Source organism: Annulohypoxylon maeteangense (assembly GCF_022496945.1).
Source record: "Annulohypoxylon maeteangense strain CBS 123835 unplaced genomic scaffold GGS22scaffold_8, whole genome shotgun sequence".
NCBI lineage: Eukaryota > Fungi > Ascomycota > Sordariomycetes > Xylariales > Hypoxylaceae > Annulohypoxylon > Annulohypoxylon maeteangense.
Genome location: NW_025953255.1, coordinates 1167393 through 1185771, shown reverse-complemented (window position 1 = coordinate 1185771; position 18379 = coordinate 1167393). Strand labels below are relative to the sequence as shown.

Below are 18379 nucleotides of genomic sequence, written 5' to 3'. Positions count from 1 at the left end.
AAGCCGACTAGTTCTCACAATATGTACTCAGCCAAATAAATCGGCGTCTACACATACCAAAATGGTATCATAAAAGTGTATTTCCACTATCTTCAAACAACACCAATCGGCCTCGGCTTCCAAGCCCCCTCATACCTCGTCCACCCCTTCGCCTGAGTCATCGATACCTCATTCCGTTCCTCAGCAGCTTCACACACAGGCTCACCAACATCCATAGCATCAAGCTCGCCATCCTGCATCTGCAATTCCGCCCTCACAGTCTCCAAGTCCCTCGTCTTCGACACACGCTCCGCATCACCCGACTCGGACGAAAACCCACCATCAAGTATCTCCCGCGACAACCGTATCGAGCGGGAGATAATCCTAGGGTCCTCAGACGAATCCCCTATCTCAGCCAGACTCCTTAACAGAACCGCCTCATCCCAGCGCTTCAACTGCCCATGGATCTCCGTCCTCTTCACCCTCTCCTCTTCTCCAAGATACCTCAACACCAACTCCCGGCGCACATCCGGCTTCTCCTCAGCCGCATCAGGACCACCTGGCAAGTCCTTCCAGTAGTACTCCCAAATCCAGACAAGGGCCTTGCGGGCCGCGGCGCGGAGCTTCGACAGCGAGGGCAGCTGCTCGTGGGTAGCCTGGTGGCGCAGCTCGACGAAGGTCGCCGGCAGGCCGATGGTCTTGGCCACGGCGTACATGCTCATCTTGCGCTGCTTGTCCTGCTGTCCATCTAACAAACCGGTGACGAAGCTATAATTAGACGTGCCCGTCGTTAGCTGGGGAGTGGTTCGATTGCCATATCATATCACGCTGCGCCGTATCCCGGCGACGAAGATGCGGGGGGCTCAGCCATCCGCGACACGAGATGGGTCGGTACGCGACCCTGGTATATAGCCACGACGTGTCTCTGAAAGGTTTGGGACTGGGTAACCCGGGGTTGACGAGGGAATGGCTTGGGTCTCGCGACCGAGGGCCGTGGAAATGGAAAGGGTGGCTAATACGTACCGACTGAAGGCGGCCGAGTAAGCGGCTCGGAGGGCGTAGGACGAGGAGTTGGCCCGGGCCCTGGTCTCGTGGAGATCGCTAAGGATGGCTGCCATCAGGAGGGCCGTCGACTCGACCAAGTGGGGACAGTTGCCGCGTTGCATCCACATCGAGACACGCGACACGGCGTGTTGCTTTGCCGCCTCCTCTTTTACTATTTCCTCGTCGTTCCTTTCACCATCATCTCCGTCATCGCCGACATCCTGGTTGTGTTGAGGATCACCGGTAGATGATGACGGATAGAATTGTTCTCGAACCCTCAATAGCTCAGCGCGGTCCCGCCATGGCGTGTGTAGATATTGAACCATTACGGTCCAGATGATTATAAACGGCAAGGCCGACCTGCCGAGATTGATTTAACGGCTTAAATGATAGTTGTTTCCAAGGTCGCGTGTAATTTAACTCCTCGTGGCCTCTGGGATGATTTTGACTAATGAATGGCGTTCTTGAATCTTGAAATCCATGGAAGAAAATTGCAAGGTCCCGTTAGAGGCCCCACGGAAAAGTACTCGGCCCCGCTAACTAAAAGACGCCAATTTCAGAGTACCTATCGCTTTATGCACTAACACACTAATATCCGTGACCACAGCTTGAATGAGTCTTGCTAGTCGTTGAGATTTTCAACGTACGCCTCCCGTTCGAGCTAACATTTTAAGATCTTAGGTAATAACTAAACATGGATCTTAAAAGTAAGGGATTTCTCTTCAAATTCCACACCATTGATGGATACCTCTTGAAGTCCCTAGTATGAATGAGAAAATCTCTTTGTGATTGGAAAGGATCAAGTGAAAGGTGCTACTGCCTACAGCGTAGTAACGAAAACGAGAAATTAGAATAGCTGCGACTTCGTAGTATCCACTTACTTTTTCGATGTCATACCCATTAGGTACTTACCTACTAGGTATAGACCTTGACAACTTCACAGTATCGGCTATGCGTCAAGATTGGGGATAAGAAGATTCCGAGAGAAGTCGAGTATTATCCGAATAATCCGTAAGTCAACTGAACGGTTATGGTTTTGCATCCAGCCTTATGAACCTTCTCGGTTATCCTATTGTGGTTTTCGGCTTGCCAGTTCAATTCACTGATCGTCGACGATATATAACTCGTAGTGGCGATATTTTCTTACTAATATTGAACCAATATTGAACGTGACGACAGTACCTAGTAGCATTCGGGACGTTGGGAATCAACATGTTAACCAGATCAGGCTTGCGAATCCGGGCGTTGAGCTCCTTCTTGCCTCAACACCGAGGAAGAGAGGGGCTTGGTATAGCTTAGGTGCCGATGTCTTCTTACATAATTTGCGAAAAGTAGTGGTAACTAGCGAGCGGTTATGGCTTTTTCCTGTGCTGCCAACTCAGGTATACATTCGATGCATAAGGTACACACATATGGGTGGCGAAGGGAAGAATTAAACGATGCAACTGGATGCGGCATATGGTTCGGTGTAGTGTCGAAGTAGTATTGAAGGGGAAGTTTAAAAAATATTATTATTATCTGATGGAGGGGTCGATGGGTACGGGTACGGGTACGTGGGGTTCCTATATCGATAATTGCTAATATGTAATTCAAACACACCTGGCGCCGACGTAAGCGACTTAAAAAGTGCAAGCGCAAGTGCAGGTGCAAGTCTCAAATCCAGCAAGAGCCGAAATATTGATGCCGAAAGAGAAACCTTGGAACCTTGTAATTTTCTTTTCGCAAAGCCACGAATCTTACACTCTGGAACTTCGGATTTCATTTGATTTGTTTGCTGCTAGGCAGCCATGTAACAATGTGATAGACAAGCTGGCAAGTCAACTATCATGGAAATGTATGTATATGAAAAATATGATTTCTGTATTATTAATGTCTAATAACAAGCTTCTTATTTTTTCCTCCCATCCTGTAAACACCTTGCCAATTTAAGATAGCTAACTTACTAGTTAGGTTGGTACATATTATTTCGTATATTTCGCATCGATGTTACAATGAATGTACGTAGTATATTCATTCGGCGACTAGCTGCCATGGGTAGCCTAGCTGTGTTCGCGGTTATAAACGAGGAGACTAAACAGCAGAAACTTCTACCCAGCAACCCCTAGGTTAACCGTAATCATATCTCGTGATGGATTTTGAGGCTTGGGAGGTTTGCGTGGTTTGCGTAAGAAAGATTGCTTGGCTCGTCAAGCTCTAAGTGGTTAGTACCTTATTTATTAAGTATTATGTATAATATGGATAGTGTGTGGATAATAGGCGTAAGTACGTATCCATCATGATCCAGCCCATCCACTACGAAAAAAAAAAAAAGAAGGGGAAAAAAAAAGACCACAAATATTCCAACATGCATGGAAAGGCTCTTAGACTGCTAGAGTGACATGTGACGCAAGCGTTGCTGCAGGGTGCCAGATCCACAGCTCCGCCTATGTGCCCCACTTGGATCTAAGCAGTGGGGTAAAATCCACATGGGACCGTCTCGGGTCAGGGCGTGGGTATGCGCTAGGGCTCTTAGCACGGAAGGAAAGAGACGTAGCTACGTACCCTTTCCTGCAATGTCTGCAATGTCTGCAATGTGCGCGTCGGTTTTGCGGTTTTGACGCAGAGCCCCAAATAGAACGTTGGAGATCCCTGCCTGGGGACCCGCTTGGTCTGAGCTTTTTAATCCTCCCCCTGCTCCCCTGCACATCGACAAACGTAAATTTGGTCTAGCCTACCAGAAGAAGCCCAGGTTCCTAGATCCTTAAAGGTACGAAGCTACTTTGATATATTACGAGGTACGTACCTCCAACATCGTGATGAATCCTGAAGATGAGTTGGATGAATCAGTTGAGTCAAGAATGAAGCAACTGTCTGTACTTTGGAACTTGGTTCTTTGTACCTCTTCTAGCGCTATCAAATATAACATTTCACAAATTGTATACATACACATTTTCACGTTTCACGCTTGCAGTTGAAATTTGTAGTTGAGTAAAATTCCCAAATGGTATTTTCTTGATTTTTTTGAGCAGATCAAAGGCTGCGTGTTCTGTGCACGCTAGACCTTGACCCAAATATCAAGTAGTTTCTATGATAATCTCCTCTCTATGCTGTGCATAATTCCCCTGACACAGGTAGTCTTCATAGGCTCCAATTAGTCTTCCATACACCCAGATATAGCAGTGTAAACGATTGTCCTGGAAAACATTGCTGAACTAAATCCAGTTCTGTTCGGCCGCGGCTGACTCTGTTGCCTTGTCCTTCTCTTCTTCTTTCCCCTCTTCTGCTTCCTCTTCCTCCTCATCACCCTCACCATCCTCATCGTCTGTTGCTGGTGGCTCCCAAGCTTCCTCTAGTTTCCATCCCTGTCCTCTCCTGTAGGTTGTTCCTAATAATTGAGATGTGGTTGTTCGATAGTTGTCTAGTCCTGGGTCCATTTCCGTCTTTGGTGGATCATATAAACCCATCCCCACCAATATTTCCCCCTCTTCCTCCTCTGATTCTTCAAGTGGCTGGTACGGTATCGACTCCTCAGGAGTGACCGTTGGTTCTGGTTGCTGAGCGACCTGGAACTCGTCCGGCGTTGGAGGTGCCGTGCAAACGTTAAATCCATGAGCAGCAAGGCTGTCGCCCCAGTTAAACGGAATTTGGTTTGTGAATGATGGGAAAGGTTCCATTTCTCCAGAGTTACAGTTCGTTGCGTAAGAGTTGGTGTCGAATTGCGGCGTAGAATTCCACGCCTCTTGTGAGATGTAAGTCGGCATGGTTTGCGGTTGAGAAGATGCTGCGTATGGTAGACATAGTGGAGACATGGAGGATATAGGTGAAGTCTGTCCAGAGTAAACCGCGGGGGTTGGAGGTAAGTTATGGTAACCAGAGTAAATATCTGGTTGGTGGTATGCCATCGGTGCCGGGACGATGTATTGTGAGAAGTCTTGCTGTGGCATAGGTATATGCATATGTGGTTGTTGAATATGTGAGCTTGGGTGCCAGCTGACTGGCCGGTTACTCCTCTTGATGGGGTCTTCAACGGGTGCCGAATAGGATGTGTAGTCTTGCATCTGCTGCATAACGGCCTGGTCCAAAACTTGTTGCCGTCGACGGGCGAGGTTATTGTCGTTCATCATTGTCCTCCGGCGTGCCATCATGGCTTGCGGGCTGTTACTAGCACTGCTAGGTTTTACAACACGCATGTTGTTTTGAGGTCGTTGCCCGGCCGAACCACGAGATATCCTACGCATCGAATCTGACATAGCGAGCTGCCGTGATAGTTCCGCAAAAGTTGGATCCGAGGCAAAGTTCTGAGAAGGTACGTGGGGCATGTTTGCCCCTAAGAGAGTGGGCATCATCTTGATGAGGTGTTGTATAGAGAGGTTGATAGAGGTGAGAAGGTAGTTGAAGAGTCAAGGTCCCATGTGAGTGAACATGAGGTGGGAGGTCGACTAGATAAAATATGAAGTTTGCTCAAAGATCAACTTAGGCTACTTAGTCTAAGAATGTAGTATGATGAGAAAGGCAAGGGTTCATTATTAAAAAGGATAAATCAAACTAAAAGCGTGGGGAGAGTTGCTATGTGAGATGGTATACGGGATGGATATATTGGGGCGGTAGGGCCGAGAAACAATACCTACTTAGAGACATGGTCCGGTTTGGCATGTGTATGTTATGTATGCATGTAAAGTGCGTGTCTGCGCATATCTGCTTCACTTGTATGACGGTTCCCGCCTAGTTGTTTTATTTTTTATTCCTGCGTCATATGGTTCCGGCAGGGATCTGGTCGGTCTAAAAAGGGATCCTTCATTGTGTTGATAAACCGGGGACGGGCGGACGGTGATGGCAACGTTGGCGTGTAAGTGTACTAGACTAGGTTGTCTACTAGGTAGGTTGTAAAGTCTTTGACTTGCCTATTGCTTGCTGCAAGGTATATTCCAAGTGGGTGGGCGGTCAAAGGAACGGGTTTCGACTACGAACGACGTCTACTGCGTAAAAGGGACAAAGGTACTACGCGCCTGAAGCAGTAATCCTTGGCCCCCATCGCCTTACCATTTCCGTGTTGTCGCTCTGCGGTGTGGAAGGGAAGGGGTATGTTAGAGAAGAGGGGGGGTGTGTGGATTTGTAGAACATGAGCAGAAATTGACGGAAGGGTGCGTTGGAATAAGGAAAGGATGTGTGCTTATCCTAGCGTCGGTAGGAAGGCTTTTGCTTGACGATTGTCATTGATAGGCTCAATACATCGTTGTGTCCAGGGGGTGGGTGTGTATGTGGTGTATGTGTGCGGATGTCAGACGGCAAAAGGGGGCGTGCCAGTTCATTAATCGCCTTTACTACATAGTAGAGGGCAACTGACTACAAGGATCTAAAGACCATGAACCTTACAGAGGAGTTAACCGTTCCGGTAAGATCCAACAGATGCTTCTTCGAATCCAAGGCGGTTCCATCGGTAAGGTAACCCTGGACAGCGTCAATATGACTGGCTCGATAATAACATTACATACACGTACTGTACTGCGTTATGCTGACCCCTGCAAGAGAGGGTTGTTGCCGACGGAGAGCACGAAGGCGATGCTAGTCGAACCCGAGGGGTCATTAAATTATCACGACTACGTACTCCATAGCCGCTTTATTACTATTAGCCTGCGGCGTGTGGATCATTCCCATGCAGGTGGTCCATGGGCATGGACCTCGACGCAGACCAGGCTTCCTAGCTTCTTAACCCAGGCCTCAAAATTGGCTACCGCGCCAAGACATGAAACGCTTTTCTTAGGGAAAAAAAAATAGGGGGTGAGATTTGGCGGAATGTGGGGGGGAGTGGATGAAGGGGAATTGATGTTTGCACTTGGACGTAGTTTGGTGATGAACATACATTTTTACCATTCGTAACCACACCCATAGTGTATCTTAATCAAGCTAGACCCTTCCTTTCCTTTATTTTCATTCCCTTGTACTAGGTATTTGATATCGAACTAAGCAACGAATTAGCGTTGTTAGCTTAGATGTTATTTTCTAAGTTCAACCTGGGGGTTTTCGCCCCCTTGAGTTTTCGCTCCCTGGCTCAAAGGCTTAACTGTTTTGGGTATGGTCTGGTCAATCTGGGTATAGCGCGGTACATTGTAAAGTTTAAAGACGAATCACTAAGCTCTAATTGGTTGAGAGGTTTTCGACTGCCATTCTGAGAATAACTCTTTGAAATGAGCCAATTGAGCTATGCCACTAGATCCAGTTGGGATTAGCCTCCTTTTGAACCGTGTATGACACTAATTCGGATCGGGCTTAATCCTGGCCAATATGGAGTTTTTCATTGGTTACTAAAAATGGGTCAATTAAAACACACGTTTTCATTGGTTAAAAAGGAGCTTCTCAATCGACAAGGAGTTTTGATTGGTTAAAAGATCAAGAAGAAATACATCAAGTTCATATTTGAAAAAGTGGTCCGTGGGGAAATAATTGTATCTGATTGGTCAGAAATACCCACTTTTGACCAGGGAGCGAAAACTCAAGGGGGCCAAAACCCCCCCATTGAACTTACCCCTTCACATCCACGAGGGCATATCCCAACCTGCACTTGACATCTTATTGGCCGTAAATCGTGACGGATAATATACACAAAGATTCTTATATAAAACAAGGGTCTTTGTGATATTTTAGTATTACATATTATGTCTCTTTGAAGATCGATACTTTGATGCATGTGTAGGTAGATAATCGCCTTTTGTAAGTTTCGACGATATTGCGTATTAGTAGCTTGCGTACAAGGGATAAGGACATTTTCGCATGTACATACTATATTGTAGTATAGTATTACTCGTAGGCGAAGCAAGCATCGCTAGTTTTATTATTGACTTGACCCAGATCGTACCTGTGATGGTTGGATTTTGAATCCATCTAAATGGACTAACTTCGGGACGATGATTGGATCTAAATTGTCATTCTTTGCGAGCAAGGTTCATTAGCATTAGCATTCATACATGCCTACATGTACTTAATGTACGCACTAAATGATGCATGTATCTATGTATTTCATTATAATATCAGACGTAAAACCCGCTTGGCCATGCGTAGTTGGTAGGAGGTAGGGGACGTTTCCGGTGGCCTCCCATGCGTGTGCTCCAGTTGTCCTTGCCTTCCTTATGAAGCGCTCCCCTTAGACCACTAAAGGAACATTATTGAACTTAGCATACCCAAATACCTAAGTACAGTAGCATTTGCAGGGACACCCGACGTACTTAGGTACACCATCTATTACACCGCGCCTCTTTTTTTTTTCGATGGGCAGGATGGGCCGTTGCACCTTATTGCATAGTACATGTATGGTATCGTGTAAGTAAAGTAATATCTATAACTTGCTCCTTACATGTACAATATCCGGAATATCATGCAGCTTGAGCCTTGAGCCTTGAGTCTTTCGCTAAAACGATATCTTGCAAAGTATTGAAACTCCACCGCATCAATTTGCTCGCGATGGCTTTATTGTTTTTCGAACGCCATATTGTTGGTATTTTCTTAGTATTACGATAATTCTTTTTTAGTGTCATTTACATGTTTAATGCTGCATAGGAACGACGCCTTGATAATCTAGTTTCTTTTATTATTTGACCATTTGTAATAGGTATAAAATGAAGAGACTAAGACAATCTTGATTAGTTCATTGCTTCCAGCTACCTAGATAATGAGATACTTCGGTACTTTGAAATGGATCGGTTACATCAAGTTTCATGGATCTAAGCTTCAGCTGTTTATCCACCCCTCCTGCCCTCAAAGATTATTGTGGGTAAGAAAGCTACTAGGTAGGTGCTAGGTAATGGATGTTGTGGATGCCACTGGGTGGAATTTCTTAATCTTTCTTAATCTCAAACATCAACAACTTCTAAGTCTGTCGACTCAGTCAGTGCACACATCCGTAATCCATAATCCGCTCACTCCGCAAATCGCACATGGGTTACTATTATGGGTGATCTAAAAGTGCCCACGGAAAATAATATTTAGCAATGCAGATCACAGCGCCCTTGAACATAATTCGGTTGGCTCCTGGGCTATTGGGGTATTACCTGGAACCTATTAATACCCTATTGATACCTAGTACGCGGCCTTCTAGGGAGTAAGGAGTAGGGAGTATTAGTGGCTATGAGCTAGGACTACAGCACAGTCACACTTGTATCCGACACAACAGCCGTGGCTGGCTGCATCTGTTTTATTCTTATGTCGGTAAAGGACATTCTTTGCCGCTCGGTACAGGTTGGATCGATCCGAACCATCGCGATAATACATGATGGTGTTGTCAGGGCTCAGTAAGGATCGCAAGGTCGCGAAGTACGACCGCGGTTTCGTGGTTTTGTGTACATGCACGAAGTACTCAGCCACCGATCATCATATTTCAAGGTCCTTCTTAGCCTCTTGTCCGAAAGTCGAAAGTCAAATGTGTATTGTCGATAATACATGATATGCGTAAGTAGCGCGCAGAATGAAACCCTCCATGCCTGGAGCCGTTAGCTCAAGGCCCCAAACAGGTGGAAAAGATCCTAGTTTCCAAAGAAACAAGCTGCCCAATCTGCCAATCTACCATTCAACCCATCACCCATCTACCAATTTCCTTCCATCGACGAAGCGTCTGCCGGTCTTGCTATGTGTTATGTATTATGAGTTACAACGCAACATGTCTCGACCAACCAAATCTCTTCCAAGGATTCAACCCGGGATTGCTGATGCTGGGTCTTACATACGATTCACGAGTTTCGATCAACCAATGCGTACATAGTAGGTATATGTACGCAGTACACCTTCCCGGCACGGACAAAGCATCATCGTCATCTAAGATAGGATTTGGACGTCGCACAAGGCGTAAAGGGTAAAAGAGTTCCTTAAACAAGTTCCAATCTTCCAATCTTCCAAGCTTCCAATATCAAGGCGGTGGGACTACGGCAATTCACCATACATCCGCACGTCCATACATCCATATCCCTCGGTCAGCAACGCTATTCCCTATTAAAAAGAAGGAACCCCCGTCCAACGTCGCGGGCATGGATGACATTGATCAAGACCGATGCAAGCACTCTGCGAGTCAGAGATCGTGATTTTACCATTTGCGCAGTCCCACACCAAGAACCTTACCAAGCCCACCCTCCCTGGAGCGCGGTCATCCAGTCGCCCGTTTTGACGAAACCACACATAGCTTACCTGCAGGCTACTGTTTCGTGGCGGGATGGAGATGGGGATGGGGAATAAAAGGCTCTGCATTCTAGGTTGCAAGTCACATTTATTAGTCGAAGCCCACGAGATTAAAAAGAGCCTCGGTGAAACTAGACCCATATGTGGCCTTATGCATGTGTCGAGCCGGGCGACCAAATAAAACAAAAATAAACCATCACATGAGATGGGATACATAAAGGCTGAACTTGGTGATATTTTCCCTTTATCGTATCGAACTGGAATACATACACAGCTATGTACATACATACATACCTAACCCGAGATCCCTTAGGAAGGGCAAGGTGGTACTATTGTAACTACGACCCCTTGGGAGCTCCGAACCGAACCGATTTTGACATCCGCGTTTTAGTGTATTGAGCGCTGAGTTAGTGGGATCGTGTAATAGCTAAAGCCAGTTGGACTCCGATAGCAGCTCCACTGAACTTTAGTGTAGCAGTGTATCAGTGTAGTATTTAGCAGCCAGCCAACTCTTGCCAAGTGACGATCATGGCAACGCCGTCAGGTCTTCAGGGTCTCGATAGGGTTTCCACTTAATTATTCAAGCGTGGTTACGTTGCCAACTGAGTGGTCCAACTACCTAAGGTAAGCCCGGAGGCGATCTGTGCGGCCGAATTGCAGTCCCAAAGCCTCGAACGGTTCCCTCGTGCCGTCTACTGCCGCTAATCGTCAGCTGTGTGGGCTTCGACCGGGGGCGGCGCTAATCCAGTTTTCATAAATTTCTGTTCGACCTGTGGCGCTGCACTCAGGGGGCCTTACAGCGTAGCTGCGTACCGGTAGGCACCTGCTATGTAAGGTTCGAGAGAGGCGTTCACTGTTCAGGGTTGTGCAGCATGCATTTTCTCCATCGTAAAGGGCCAACTCCACCATCGTCATCGTCACGATTCAATATGACCGGTCGATGTCGGTGCTTAAAGCACCCATCCTGCCCGTCCCTTGCCCATCCAGTCCATCCCACCACACAAGAATGTCAGGTACGTACATGTTGATCCTCGTGCCACGCTTACCACGGGAGTCAGATGATTATATTTGTTAGCAACTGCCTGCCGAAGGTAGTAGTAGTTGTAGTAGTAGTAGTTGTAGTAGTAGTAGTAAATGTTGTCTACGACAAGTCATGTTCGGGCAGGACACACAAACGCGTATGTAAGTATGATGGGATTCGCATAATATGCATGTAGGTAGGTATGTAAATACTACTACTAAACTGTACATAGGTACGCATCAGCCACCGGGTGTACGAAGATGGCAACTTAGATCTTCATCAAGTTGATGGGATGGGGTTTTTATGGGCTACCTAGTAGGTTAGGTATTGTACCTTGGTAGGCATTCAGGTAGGGATGCCGGAAACGACGCCAGGGAATTCTTTTGGAAGATTTCGATTTCTTTTTACAGTAAAACTCCATCCGAGCCCTAGAGCCTGTCGGCCTGGAACTAGGCTACATAATACATAAGAACTTGATTTAGATCTCACAAGGTAGGGGTTCTCAATCGATCCCTGCTGTGACTTGCCCATCTCACTGTGGGGGTCGAATAACAACGCCGAAAAGATCGCCTATGATTCTAACAGCCGTGGAACTTCGCCGTAAAGTAGAGGGTTACATCCCCTAAAGAACCTATCAACCCATCAACCCATCCTAAAAAGAAGGATCCTTACAGGCTACAGGCCACAGCATCTGAGCATGTATTTAGGTAGGTACTTTATTAAAGTCTTCACTCTGTAAGGCCTTTCGGGTTCAGCCATGTTCCGATGTGACGAGGTTCCAATGTTCCAAATCCGATCCTAGGCGGTAGGTCTGTGTTCGACCTTCTGTCTAGCGTTCTGCAATGTATAATACATTATACAAAATACGTATTTTGTATAATACATATACCGTATAATAGATTATTATACGTATAACGGAATGGAAAAACCCTCCGGCCCCGCAAATACCCCACTTATACAGGGGTTATTCATGTATCACATACAATCAAAATAGCTTCAATTATTGCGATCAATCAAGGTAATTATTCAGAAAATTACCCAACTCTAATAAAAATATGAATAAATCTGAAACAACCCTATCATATGCCTGCCCGATCTAGCAAGCGTACATAAATCTCCTGTTCCATTTCATCGATCTGATCGTTGGTCAAATTCAAAAAGGATTCAGAAGACGCGTTTATACGTACGTACCTAGGTAGGTATTCTATAGGAATTGACATTGATAAACGCCAGCTTATCAGTTTTAATCTAATCTAATCGATTCCTTGAAGAGTCCTGTATACCTAGAAAGCGCGTTCAGAGCCAACTTAAAGATTGTACTTAGTAAATGAGATATCCTTTGATTAATTGAGGCATCGTATGTATTAGAAAAGGGAGAAAATCGTCGATTCGTAGAAGTTTTGGGCCTTTATACAGCGTTATACCGGTTATTATACAATTTTGTATGTGTATAATGGTATAATGAGGCTTGTATTATATTATACCGTATAGCAACTTCATTATACGTATAATGCAGAACACTACTTCTGTCCTTGCTCCAATTTCAGCCCGCGCTCAGGGAAGTCCAGGGAAGCCCAGCTCCGTCTCCATGCTCTCCATACCCCATAAAGGATGGTTAATTAGGCGCATTAACGGAGCCTTGGATCCCAGATGTGCTTCTGCTTCTGCTGCTACTACTATTGCTGCGTATCGCCACTACCAATGGTCACGGCATACATCCGGTGAGCGGATTCAAAGAGCTTTGCTGTCCAATGTCCACCGTAGCTTTGTGGATGGATCCATTTAATCATTTAATGCCACTTTGCAGGCCTTTTTTCAACGAAGGCGACTTTTTTCATATTTATTATAATTTCAGTAACCTGACACCCCTCTCTACCCCTTACGCCCTCATCGAAAGGAGGCTGACGAAACTCTCCGAGGTGAGTTATTAGTAGGCCAACTTAACATAACCGGTGGTTACCCTCTGATCGACATTCAACATGAACGTCCATCGGCAATGATTGATTGGTGCAAGTCTTAGTTTCGCATGACATTGACCTCCAATAGTATAGCACCTACATGTCTTCAATCCTCCCAAAGCCATAGCTAAGCCTCGGGGCAACTTAATTAGTGCAGCCCAACCCATCTATTAGGAGCCAAGAAGGGCCTATTCTCCGCTAGACAATACCTGAACCACCGCTTATTTATTAAACTCGTCACATAGCCCTAGGGCGTTGAGCGTGGTGTGTGTAAGACGAATTAAGGCACGATTTGCCATGATCCCAAGAGACAATACTACCGATATTGTCTCCCTTGCCCTTGTACATCTTGTCATATCTTACATGAGTTCGGGTACTAATAATTTCTAAATAATAAGAGAACTACTAGGTAAATAAGAGAACCTCGTCCCGGAAAGGATCGGGCTTCAAGTCCGGTCAGCACTTTACTATGAAAGACGGACTTGTTTCCAAGGCTGGCAATTAATAAGATTCAAACTCGAGTGTTCCTGCACCTCCCGGCACCGTCAGCATGTTCCAAAGTAGGGGTAATCTAATCTTCGCGCAAACCAATATCGAGATGTGCGTGGGTGGAGGAATCTAATACTCTAATACTCTCTAACATATCTCCGAATACATCATCTTTGTCGTATCCCCGTCTCGAAATGGATAGGTAAACGAGGTCTCAAAGTCGACCAGGCTGTTACAGGATCGGCCATCGTACAAGTCAATATGTGTGTTGTATGCTTGCTGTATGCTGTGTTGGGAAAAAAAGATACTTTGCGGTTTTCGAACTTCCAATCGTCCGATTTCAAGAGAAGGACTCCCCCTTTTCGTACAGCGTAGGAAATAATGTCGACGTTAGCCGAATCGCCCGAGCTCTTTGGGATGATTGATCACCACTTCAGCGGCACATCGTCGAGCGCGTAAATCTGGATCTACTAGGTATTATTCAGTAGACATACCTACGTACCCTAGCCATGTACGCTCGTACACGATTACATGGAACCTGGCGAATGATTTGCGGTCCTGATACCATACACAACAAATAGATAACCAATTGCGTCATGGCTATCGAGGTCGTGATAACGGCTGACTATCCTCCGGAACATTGCGCAGGCTACGTAAGTCCAATATTGTTCACAGCTTACCTGGGTACTATATAATAGCTTAGTTTGCATGTGGTAAAGCTAAAGGTGTAACCATCCATCTTATCCAAGTCATCGAGAATCCTCATATACAAAGGGGAATGTCGATTTGGATGAGCTGGATGCTGGATGAGTTAGATTCGACCGACCGAGGTGATCTTCGGTACGAGATACAATAAGCCCGCTCAAACCCAACCGTGACGGCGCTTTTTGGGACTAGCCACTTAGGATGTGCTAACCCGTGAGTGTGTATTGATGCGGCTTTTCAGCATCCGCGGATTAGGTCGATACAATATGTAACTCGAGAGCATCCAAATATCCAAACATCCAGTGGCGGACCAGGGCTATTTGATTTAGGGGATCCATCGAAGCAGAGAAAAAAAAAGAGGGAGTCGTCGTGGACTAGTGGCCCGTGGGCCGATTATGAATTCGGTCGTGTCAGCTTTGCGACGTCTAAATCCTACGTCAAAGAGCGAGCACTTTCTCGATACGACGCATCGTGCCATCATTATTCCCCCATTCAAGAACGATTTACGGGGCGGTCCAGACTTGCGGAGAACGGGAACGCGGCTCCGGCGCCCACAAGGGCTTCGTATGGATGCCGAAGATGGGATAAGATGCGACAAGAGCGACAGATATAGCACACGTTTGTGTAGGTATGTCTGTATGTCTGTATGTATGTAGACAAACACTAGACTACTATATCGTGCCGGCGAAATACATACGAAAATGGTTGTGTCCTGCTGGCAGGCAAAGAGAAGAAGAGCCAATCATCATCGTCCCAGTCCGTTCTAACGTCACATATTATCTACAGACCACTAGGTACTACCAGGTAGGTACTGTACCTCCCTAATATGTACCTATCTTGACGGATTATTACCCGTGCTAGCCACCCTTTACAGCGTAGGTACAGCGTATGACCCCTATCCTGTCCGCCTGTTACAACTGTAGGAATTGCCAATACGGGCCAACCATCTTACACACCATCGATCCACAGTTTCACCGCTCATTGTACCTTATTGCTTGCTAGCATCTCATTCGACGAACTCTTTGCAGAACGATCGTCCCCAGTCTCGGCCGGTCTTTTTTCACCTTCCTCTCTCTAACTACGCATAGGAATCCAAGCCTATCCAAGCCTATCCAAGTATAACCAAGCCCTAACAACGAGACACATCGGTCCCTGATGTAGGTAGGCATATACTGTACATACCTACATAGTAGTATGTATGTACGCATGTACGTATGTACGTGTGAATATGTAGGGTACAATACGACGGATGATACATACTAAAATAATAACACCGCTCTACCAAGTCCAAGGGATGGGGCCCCCCGGATATGTCCCATTACGAGTCCATCGATCCATGCAAGCCCTTTTAATGGATAGCTTTCCTGCTTTTGCGTCCGAACTATGCGAACTACACACATTTTGCATGTTTCTAAAACCTATCGCGTTCGGCAAACCAACCCAGGATAGGCGCCCCGAGGGTATTTTTTATTTTAATAAATTTGCCTAGCTTACTTAGAATGGTGTCTTGGTTAGTATTGCCGGTTAGAAGGGAAGGGAAGAAATAAAATAAAACACAATAAAAATAAAGAGGAACGGAGAAAAAAAGACACCTGTCACACGACCATGACCACGACCACGGCTCGCTAGTCACATCTCATCTCATAACCGATCGTCCAAGTTTCATTGAGACGACGCCACTCCAAAATGCTTCAACACCTCGGCCCCAACGCCGTCGAATCCGTCCCGTTGCACCTTGCACGTAGCAAGCTGCACAGCAAACTGGACTTTTCTCTCGGTGTTCCAGTCTTCGTGGTGGCACAGCAGCCCGAATAGCATCCCGGCAATGAAGGTGTCACCTGCTCCCACGGTGCTAACGCAGGGATAATAAGATAATCGTTAGCCCATTCCGTAATGTCATCATCTTTTTTTTCTATTCCTTTTTTCCCTTTTCTTTCTCTTTCTTTACTCTAACGCTTCTTCTTCGAGGACGCTAAAGAAAAGAAGAGAAGGAGAAGGAAAAGGAAGAAGAGGAGCCCGGCTTTGGGTCGCCGGCGGTCTGACATACTCCACTACGGAAATGGTTTGCCCAGGCAAGGTAGCCGGGCAAGACACGGCCTTCTCGCTGGGAAGTGATAGACACGATGCACCGTCCGATCCCCACGTACATAGAAGGAGGGTCCTGAACCAACGGGGTTACTTAGCAACATTACTTTAGTTTCTCAGCGCACCCGCCGTGCTGTGCTGTGCTTCGCTGCATTCGTCTAGCGACCAGGTTTCCAATGCAACTCACGCTTTCCGGGCCACGCCCGATTGGGCACTCAGACATCGCTGAGCGCTCTCGTACCGCTTACTCTGGAGAACCGGGTTGTCGTCAACTTATTAACTCCTCTCTGCGTGCTTGCTTGCTTTCTTGCTTGCTACTAATGCTACGGGAAATTTCTGCCGCCGCCGTCCTGAATCCTCGCATGAGAGGAAAAAGGAGAAATGAAATGAATAAAACAAACCACAACACACACAACACACAAAAAAAAGAGGAGTGGACTCACCTCAGCCCAGGTCCGCGAGTAGAACACGACGTCCGCTTCAGCCGCCAGGTCCTCTAACCCCCCTCGGCCCGGTTTTTCGACCTCGACGCTTACTCTTGTATTGGGGAACGACCGTCTTAAGTACCGGATGCATTGCAACGTCGTCTCAGGAATCCGTCCCTGTGCATGTATTAATTATTATCTTGGGGTGAGTTTCTCTAGATCGAGCCTATAGGCAGCGGAAGCGGAAATTCTCCTAGCTCTGCGACCGTTGCCGGCGGCGTACCTCAAAGTGGAACCAAGCCTCGTCGCCGACCTCGTCGGCAGCAGTGACGAACTCGTCGATCGTCATCTCAGGTAGGTCGTTGTAGTTGACGAGGGTGCGACTCCCGGTTGCCTCGCTACGTATGATATAGCTGCTCGCGGGATCCCTGTGATTCGCGCGGAAGATGCATCGCGTGAGGTCGACGAGGCTTCCCGGTCCAAACGAGTCCACTATGGTTGCCGTCGCAGGTGCATTGGCGCTAGGCAGACATGATATCAGGTAGGGTTTGACATCACGGCTATGCTCACTAGCAGGACGTTCTCTCAGAAGCTGCTGAAGCACCTGGAGGGTGTTGGGACAATTGCCGCCACGACGCACTTGCAAATTGGTGGCACGTAATTTAGAGTCCTCGCCCGGGTAGTAAGGCACGCTACATGCGTGAGATGGATCTGAGTCAGGTCATGCTTATTCTGCAACAAGGGGCCGACTCACTCCAGGATAGTATCAAGATAGCAAGCTCCAACACACACGAGTTTCTTCATATTCGTAGACGCTGTGCCACGTTATTTAGCGACGCAAGGTTAACACAACCAAGCTCGGTTAGGAGGGGGGATTTAGGGAAGGGGGGGAGGATTCGATTACATATTATGAGCTTTCCTTGCATTAGTACAGTCTTAGTGATAGCACTGAAGCTCAGCTTTACCTATGTACCTAGTAGCAGCTCTAGGAGCTCTAGGAGCTCTAGGATAAGATAATCGATGAGCCACAAAGGCCACAAAGGGGAAAACCTACGCAGTATCGACGCCACTTACACCTCCACTACTTCGCCTTCTTCCTCCGTGGACCATCATCCATCCATCTTCCCTCCACTTCCTACTTCGTCACTCAGCCATCACCTGATTGTGAAACCAATAACAAAACCTCTCGATTTGAGAAGTCAGATCTAGATACCAATTAATACCTCGGGGTATCGTTTGACCGCTACTCGACCGCGTACTACAACTTGCATCAAATCCATCACACCCTTCACCCTTATGTGCTACGGGTTCCATGGGATCTCTTCGCTTACAGGGCAACATACGAATGCAACTCGTTTCCTAAACAATTCGAATCAGCGGTGACCACAGACAGTAACCTACCTATGCCTAGCTTCTACTTCTACTTCTGCAGCTACATCTTGTCAAATACAAGACTTGCAGCCCTCGTTTAATGTGTCGTGTCCCGTCGTTATATACCTGTCGCACGTTGCAGGTACTGTCATGCCATGTCATGA

The 18379-nt window shown here is 46.7% G+C and overlaps 3 protein-coding genes across 3 annotated transcripts; all 3 read right to left on the bottom strand.

Moving 5' to 3' along the window:
* Positions 1 to 92: 92 nt before the first annotated feature.
* GGS22DRAFT_188572 (Las1-domain-containing protein) lies at positions 93 to 1349 on the bottom strand (the record flags this gene model as incomplete). The annotated part of the gene is made up of 2 exons (XM_047964736.1): positions 93 to 747; positions 1003 to 1349. 2 exons carry the CDS (start codon positions 1347 to 1349, stop codon positions 93 to 95), a joined length of 1002 nt encoding a protein of 333 aa, XP_047819116.1.
* Positions 1350 to 3986: 2637 nt separating this feature from the next.
* GGS22DRAFT_163317 (uncharacterized protein) lies at positions 3987 to 6065 on the bottom strand. Its single transcript, XM_047961342.1, has one exon. The coding sequence runs from the start codon at positions 5346 to 5348 to the stop codon at positions 4215 to 4217; it is 1134 nt and encodes a 377-aa protein (XP_047819115.1). The 5' UTR covers positions 5349 to 6065; the 3' UTR covers positions 3987 to 4214.
* A 9694-nt stretch (positions 6066 to 15759) lies between these two features.
* Positions 15760 to 17750, bottom strand: GGS22DRAFT_163304 (Ribokinase-like protein). Its single transcript, XM_047961341.1, has 6 exons — positions 17599 to 17750; positions 17128 to 17536; positions 16863 to 17021; positions 16607 to 16668; positions 16382 to 16495; positions 15760 to 16186 (listed from the first exon to the last, which is right to left on the bottom strand). The coding sequence occupies exons 1-6, from the start codon at positions 17646 to 17648 to the stop codon at positions 15997 to 15999; spliced, it is 984 nt and encodes a 327-aa protein (XP_047819114.1). The 5' UTR covers positions 17649 to 17750; the 3' UTR covers positions 15760 to 15996.
* Between the last annotated feature and the right edge of the window lie 629 nt (positions 17751 to 18379).

What these genes read in the sequence shown, in the direction of transcription:
- GGS22DRAFT_163317 (XM_047961342.1), bottom strand. Translation starts at nt 5,348, where the DNA reads ATGATGCCCACTCTCTTAGGGGCAAACATGCCCCACGTACCTTCTCAG.
- GGS22DRAFT_163304 (XM_047961341.1), bottom strand. Translation starts at nt 17,648, where the DNA reads ATGAAGAAACTCGTGTGTGTTGGAGCTTGCTATCTTGATACTATCCTG. An exon ending in ACTCGCGGACCTGGGCTGAG is followed by an intron (nt 16,669 to 16,862) that starts GTGAGTCCACTC and finishes CCGGTTCTCCAG; the next exon opens with AGTAAGCGGTACGAGAGCGC. An exon ending in CAAACCATTTCCGTAGTGGA is followed by an intron (nt 16,187 to 16,381) that starts GTATGTCAGACC and finishes TCCCTGCGTTAG; the next exon opens with CACCGTGGGAGCAGGTGACA.